Source organism: Hyaena hyaena, unplaced genomic scaffold (assembly GCF_003009895.1).
Source record: "Hyaena hyaena isolate Hyena2069 unplaced genomic scaffold, ASM300989v1 scaffold_1038, whole genome shotgun sequence".
In the NCBI taxonomy this organism is placed as follows: Eukaryota; Metazoa; Chordata; class Mammalia; order Carnivora; family Hyaenidae; genus Hyaena; species Hyaena hyaena.
The window spans coordinates 1-8,069 of NW_024081672.1; the positions used below are offsets into that span (position 1 = coordinate 1).

Below are 8,069 nucleotides of genomic sequence, written 5' to 3' on the forward strand. Positions count from 1 at the left end.
CTGTCAAAGTGAATAATTTAGGATTCAGACCAGGTGGCCTAGACTCAGGGCCTCTGAAAGAAGAGGAAGCAGCTGGAGCTGCTCCGTCAACATGCCCCCGGAGAGGAAACACAAATATCTTCCTGGGGCCTAAAAGTGATCAATCACCACTGATTCCTGAAACCAATCTTAAATATCATTCAACGTGACACAGAGCCTATATGCCTCATAATTAACACAACTACAACACACTACTTGAAATTACATAAAAACAGCCCTTACCCACGGAGACAAGGTGGCTGTAGTTCTCCAGCATCACGTCCCTGTACAGGGACCTCTGACTTGAGTCCAGGCACTGCCAATCCTCCTGGGTGAAGCCCACAGTCACATCCTTAAATGATACTGATCCCTGTGATGTCTGTTTAATCTGAAATGTTCAGAATTGGGTGACATGGAAAAAGCTGTATGGGAACCAATCCTTCTCATGATTACCAAAATAGTTTGCAGAGGGTTTGTTTGGCTTTCGGCTTTGAGGGAAGACGAGAAATCTAACAAAATTATTATGCCATTGCTTCAAGGTATTAATGTAAAAAATGGTCAAATCCCACAATATATCTGGAACTATTCCAATTCTGAGAAATGCTATGCTTAATGAAAATATTCTTGCATTCAAGTAACAAAAATTCTGATAAGAAAACATGCAGTAACAGGTTACAATTGCTAAGGTGAAGTATGCACAAGACAGACTAAAATAAATGAGCAGCAAAATTAGTTCCCTTTTGAGCCTTGCTGAAGAATGACTGATGGATAACAGTAAGCTGGTGCTCTCATGAACATGGGGCCGTGGTACAAGGTGCAAGCAAAAGTGGGGCTCCTCTAACATGTTTGGGAAATGAGAAGAGAGCAAACAACAGAGGAAAAGTTGAGAATCCAGCCCAGATCTGTGATGACAGAAAGGGCCACAACGGAATTCATGGAATGGATCACAGAGTAATTTTAGACCAAGACCCAAAGTGTGTGAACACTTTCTACCTTAAAGAATATTTTTGAGTGCTACGGAAGTTTATATTTATGAATTACAGAAATAAACTATCAATACATTTTGTTAGAAACTTTCATTCTCCATTTTATTTAAGTTTTTTTAATGTTATATTTCTCAGGGGGAGAGAGAGAGAGAGAGAGAGAGACAGCGTGAGCAGAGGAGGGTCAGAGAGAGAGGAAGACAGAATCTGAAACAGGCTCCAGGCTCTGAGCTAGCTGTCAGCACAAAGCCCGACGCGGGGCTCGAACCCACGAACCGCGAGATCATGACCTGAGCCGAAGTGGATGCTTAACTGACTGAGCCACCCAGGCGCCCCTTTATTTTCCATTTTAAAAAGTAAAAGCCTAAGGGCACCTGGGTGGCTCAGTCTGTTAAGCGTCCAACTTTGGCTCAGGTCATGATCTTCTGGTTCAGAGGTTGGAGCCCCGCATTGGGCTCTGTACTGACAGCATGGAGCCTGCCTCGGATTCTGTGTCTCCTTCTCTTCCTGCTCCTCCCACATTCATGTTCTCTCTCTCTCTCAAAAATAAATAAACATTAAAAAATTTTTAAAAACATGTAACAGAGGTGTTTCTATCCGTTGATGCAGTGACACATTGTGAGTATAAAGGCTGAAGTTCCTAACATATCTGAAGTGGGAGAGTACACTGAGACCTAAGAGAAGTTTAAGAAGAAGTGAGCTGGAGCAAGATGATAAAATCAGCAGCACACAAAGATCTTCCTGAGTCTATTTCCAAAACCAGTAGGCACCTAATGAACCACTGAGAAGACTTCCAGTACCATTTCTAGCAATCAGTTCTCACATGTCAAGTAGCAAACTGCCAGAAGACGCAACTTCCAGTGGACTTGGACTCAAGAGATCTCAAATCTGTCCCCTTCCTAAACTGCATATTCTTCAAACGAACTATTCTATATAGATCCCGAATGTAAATCCTTATTAGCATGTACTATCAGTATCAGTACCTACAGCATAAAGGGGTTGAGGACTGCGTTAGCTACCAGAAAAGTTAGTTAACATAGTACCCTGGCACATGAATAGAATTCCCCAATGAAGAGATATATTTGATTCCAAACAATTCATGATATACCAGCTCTGTCCTTGAATGAAACTGTTTCAAGAAATTGTTTTAGATTTATTTGTTTTGAGAGAAAGAAGAGCACGAGTAGAGGAGGGACAGAGAGAAAGGGGGAAAGAGGATCCCAAGCAGGCTCCACGCTGTTAGTGTGAAGCCCAAAGTAGGATTCGATCTCAGGAACTGTGAGATCATGACCTAAGCTGAAATGAAGAGTAGAATGCTAAACCAACTGAGCCACCAGGTGCCTCATGAAACTGTTTAAAAAATCATTATTAAAAATATTCTTCATTAAGGAAAACAAAATACTTCAGATGACCTCCACAAAATACAGGATAGCAGAAGATGACTGAAATAAATGTAAAGGTCAAATTACAGTAATAATAAAAGTCTGTCTATATGTTGCAAGAAAATTTAAACTATAACCACAATTTAAATTTAAATGATAATATTAGAATAAAAAATACTGAACCACTCTAGAAGGAGTAAACTTTAAAAGTGTATCATCAGGGGCACCTGGGTGGCTCAGTCAGTTAAGTGTCCGACTTCAGCTCAGGTCATGATCTCACAGTTCGTGGTTCGAGCCCTCCTTCGGGCTCTGTGCTGACAACTAGCTCAGAGCCTGGAGCCTGTTTCAAATTCTATATCTGCCTCTATCTCTGACCCTCCCCTGCTCATGCGGTCTCTCTCTCTCTCAGAAATAAATAAAACATAAAAAAAAATTTTTAATAAATAAATAAAATAAAAGTGTATCATCAAAGGTCACTTGATTAATCGTACCACTGACAAAATATTTGCTTTGCCTCCCCAGTACGTCCTGGCCCCTACAGGCGCATTACAACTCCTGCCCACTGACATCAAGCTGGGCCACATGACTTAGTCAATGAAAAGTGCTACAAGGAAAACTTGAGGCACAAGTTTTCAGAGCCATCATCTTTCATCCTTGGCCCCACAATGAATAGTACATGGAGCAGAGCCACATCTTAGCCTTAAGATCACAGACATAAGCAAAAAATAAATTTGGGAATCCTACGTTATAAGACCATTGTTTTCTAAATGGACTGATTCAGTGCTGAAAAAAAAAAAAATCCAGTAACACACAAATGAACAACCTACAGAAGTCACTTTCAGGCAACACACTTGAGCAATCAAAGCTTGAGCAAGGCAAAAGGACCCACAGGACCACAACCATTGACCACCAAGCTGATGTGAACAGGCACATTCAGCCATGGGTCCTAACTGACCAATGGGCTGCTCACGGCAGGCATAGTTCCCAAGATTACCAAAAAAGGGAAAAGTTATATTTTTCCTAGTAGCAGACGGTCTCTCCTTTGCCATCCTGCCCACTGTCCCCTTGCAGGGTATTAAGTAATCTTCTATCTCCTTTGTTCAGTCTTAAGTGGATTCTTCACCGGCCCCACCGCCGGCCCCCACTCCATCAGGGTATCCCACACAACCAAGGAAAAGTATAGTGAATAAATACTTTGTCAGATGGAGGGACTAAAGCCAAACAAGAACAAATATAAATGGGTTACATCACCTAACACAAAACACAATAATGTTATTTTAGGCTTGTAAATCTTGTCTTTTTTTTTAACCAGAAAAGAAAAATCGTGAAGAAAACAAAACAGGATCCCCACTGTAGAGAGTAATGTCAAAATCACATGAATTTCTTTTAATGCCCTCCAGAGTTCTAGGAGTTCCTCCTTATAAAGAGCGATGACTCATTCTTAGAATCCTCACCAATTGGCATACATTAGGACACATACTAACTAGTCATAAATGGTTGATGAATGTATGAAGCCCTAATTAAGGTACATTACAGGGAATGCCAAATGCAGTGAAAGGAAGACTTATTTCAGCGATAAAAACAGTTGCAGTCAAATGGAACAGAAGAGAGACCCCGGAGTAAAGCCACGAGTATATGGTCGACACAATGGGGAAAGATAGTCTCTTCGGTAAATGGTGGTGGGAAAACAGGATAACCTACATGCAAAAAAAGAAGCCATACCCCTACCTTACACACTCATACAAATTAACTTGAAATAATCAGACTTAAACATAAGAACTGACAACATACAATTTCTAGAAGAAAACACAGGGGAGAAGCTCAACATTGTTCTTTGCAATGATGTTTTTTTGGATAAGATGCCAAAAGTAAGGCAACAAAAGCTCATACAAGTAATGGCTTCACTGAACTTCAGTGCTCTAAACAGCAAATAGTCCATAAATTCAAAAGTCCATAAATTCCTACAGAATAGGAAAAAATATTAACAAATCATGTATCTTATAATAGGTTAATATCCAAAATATAGATTCATACAACTCGAAACCAAAAAAGCAAATAATCCAATTAATGCGAGCAAAGGACCTGAACAGATATTTTCCCAAAGACATACAAATGGCTAATAGGTACATGCAAAGGTGCTCAATATCATGAATCACCAAGGAAATGCAAATCAAAACCACAATATCACTTTCACACCTCTTAGAATGCTATTATTAAAAAGACAAGAGATAACAAATGGCAAGAATGTGGCATAAAGGGAACTTTTGTTCACTGCTGGTGAGAATGTAAACTGGTGCCACCTCCTTGGAAAACACTATGGTGGTCCCTCAAAATATTAAAAATGAAACTACCATATGATTCAGCAAGCCCACTTCTAGGTACAAACCCACAAGAAATGTAATCAAAACAGAAAAAGACACCTGTAATCCCCTATTTGCTGCAACAATATTCATAATAGCTGAGGCAAGACACAGCCTAAGTGTCCATCAACAGAGGAAAGAGATAAAGAACACACACACACACAATGGAATACTATTCAACCATAAAAACAAAGGAAATCTGTGACAATATGGACAGACCCTGAGGGCATTATGCTAAATGAAGTAAGTCAGAGAGAAAACAAATACCATATAGTATAACTTAGCATATGTAAGTAGAATCTCAAAAAAAAAAAAAAAAAGCCAGTTTCATAAAAACAGAATATAAAATGAAGATTGTAAGAGGCTGGGAAGAGGAAGAAAAAATGGGATGTAAACCAGGGTCTTGAGTTCGAGCCCCACACTGAGTGCAGAACTTACTTAACAATTAAGAAAGAAAGGAAGGGAGGGAAACAAACTAACTCTAGGTAAAGATGTCCCTATATATGAATGAATACATTAGAAAGAAGTAGAAACAAAATAAAACACAATCTTAGAAAGAAAGCAGGAGGAAATACTGAAGAATTCTTGTTATGAATTCAACATATCTTTGACACTAAATACTAAATCCTAACAAAAACATACCCCCCAACCCCCAAAAAGACTTACTGGTCAATCTCTCTTGGGCACAGATATATAATTCCAAAACAAAATATTATCATGCCCCAGTTAGGTTTATTTCAGAAATATCTCATTAGTTGTACATTTAAAATTAATGTAGTTAATTTAACATTAAATCTTATTGCATTAAATTTAATGTAATTTACTAAGAAAATGAAGGAGACAAATCATATGATTTCACTAGATGTCCAAAACCATTTAATAAAATTTAATAGACACTCATGAAAAAAAGAAAAGTTTTAGATAACTAGGAATAGAACTGAACATCTTTGATGTCTTTAAGAAATGTGGGACACCTGGGTGGCTCAGTTGGTTAAGCGAGCTGACTTCGGCTCAGATCCTGATCTCACGGTTGGTGGGTTCGAGCCCCACATTGGACTCTGTGCTGACAGCTCAGAGCCTGGAGCCTGCTTCAGATTCTGTATCTCCTTCTCTCTCTGACCCTCCCCTGCTCACACTCTCTCCCTCTCTCTCTCAGAAATAAATAAAAAACATTAAAATTTTTTTAAAAAAAGAAATGCAAATAAATACAGCAAAAATCCATAGTGAAAGGAATCTTCCCCCTACTCTTGCTTCTATTTAATATTACATACTGGAGGACCTAAGAGGGCAATAAAGAAAAAAAAGGTTTAAAAACTGGAAAAAGTAAATAGTGTCACTATTCCCAAATTATACATAAAAATCCAAATTTTTGGACGTAAAGATAAACCATTAGATGTAGTAAATTAGTATAGAAAACTTGTATATAAGGTCAATATATAAAAAATAACATGCCAGCAATAAGCAATTAAAAAGTGCAAATGAAAATATATTTACATATTAATATTTAATACTGGGTGCCTCAGTCATCTGACTCTTGATTTCTGCTGTCGTCATGACCCAAGGGTCGTGAGATCCAGGCTCATGTCAGGCTCTGTCCTGAGTGTTAATTCTGCTTAATATTCTCTCTCCCCCTCTCCTTTTACCCTCCCCCCAGCACTCACGCGCTCGCTCGCGCTCGCTCTCGCGCGCTCCTCTCTCTCTCTCTCTAGGGGAGAGGGGATAGATACATGTATATTAATAAAACCACTAACCACACAGAAATAATTCTAACAATGGGTCTGTAAGGTTTCCACCCAAAAACTCTTGAAATTACTAAACTCTTATATACCATAAATTTATGACAGTTGTACAAACTCAATAATCAGACCCATGGAAATTAAACAATAAAGTTTTTCAGTCTTTAATGTAGAAATACTCTTTATATCTGAAGAGGAAGGAGAAAAAGTAGTCTTCTAATGAATAACAATTTACCTAGAAAAATTAGAAATTCTCATATATTGTAACTCAAAAATATTAATCGCTGGACATTGGAGCAGTGATTCTTAAGCTTAATGTGTTATCACCATCACACAGACATCCTCTTAAAAACACAGAATGCTGGGCCTCACCTCCAAAAGTTCTCTTCCAGCAGGTTTGGGATGGTGGACCACAATCTGCATTTCAAACAAGTTTCGAGATGATGCTGCCATTTCTGGCCAAAGATCCTCACCAATGCTCCAGAGTCTGGAGATACATGTGCATTTATCAGAGAATGTCAAGGATATTCACAGCAGTATTTATATGAATGGAAAATGGAAATTACCTAAATGTCTATCAATAAAATAGAGTATTTAGGATACAGTGTGGCCATACGGTGGGAAAATCAAACATTAACAGAAACAAACTACAGAGTAGTGCCCAGGTGGTGAAGCATCTAACTCTTGATTTCAGCTCAGGTCATGATCTCACAATCATGAGATTGAGCTTCGCACTGAGTGTACAGCCTGATTAAGATTCTCTCTCTCTCTCTTTTTAAATTACAAAAAAAGGAAAAAAAAGAAAGAAATTACATATGGAGAGATCTCAAATTACTAGTCAACCAAGAGGAGAAAATGTCTGTCAATTATACATTAAAAAAAACTACATATTTTTAGAAGTACTCAAAATAATAAACAGTATTCAACTATTTTTCCAGCATACACGTAGAGATAAATGCTAAGACCAGTAGACAAAGGATGAAAACTTGGAACTGAACGATGGGATACAATGAGGAAGGCTACAGGAAGGAGTCATCAGAAGAGACAGACTCTCCAGAAGAGAGTGGTCAGTAGAGTAATTATAATTAAATCACTAGCAATCTTTACCTGGACAGATCCCAAAAGGTAGAGGAGAAAAACCAAGACAGAAATCTATGGGATGTGTCTGACTGAGAAGCTCAGGCAGATTTACCAGAGAATTTAACTTTAAACAATCTACTATACCACCCACATACACAACCAGGCTAACGTACTTACAGAGAGTTTTTGTTAACAGGCACGCAGGCCATTCATTCTTCTAAACCTATCAGGTTTTTTTGTTTTTTAATGTTATTTTTTAATGTTTATTTATTTTTAATAGAGAGAGAAAGAATGTGAGTGGGGGAGGGGGAGAGAGAGAGAGGTAGGGGGGAGACACAGAATCTGAAACAAGGTCTGGGCTCTGAGCTGTCAGCACTAGGCCCAATGCAGGGTTCAAACTCATGAATTATGAGATCATGACCTGAGCCAACCTCAGATGCTCAGCCATCTGAGCCACCCAGGCGCCCCTAAACGTATCAGGTTTTATACCAGGATGGAACAAGACCATCA

General features: G+C 38.7%; 1 protein-coding gene across 1 annotated transcript; it reads right to left on the minus strand.

Moving 5' to 3' along the window:
• Window positions 1-220: 220 nt before the first annotated feature.
• Window positions 221-7,817, minus strand: LOC120223795 (protein ZNF738-like). The gene is made up of 3 exons (XM_039222030.1): window positions 7,737-7,817; window positions 6,852-6,966; window positions 221-406 (listed from the first exon to the last, which is right to left on the minus strand). The coding sequence occupies exons 1-3, from the start codon at window positions 7,766-7,768 to the stop codon at window positions 221-223; spliced, it is 333 nt and encodes a 110-aa protein (XP_039077961.1). The 5' UTR covers window positions 7,769-7,817.
• Window positions 7,818-8,069: the final 252 nt, after the last annotated feature.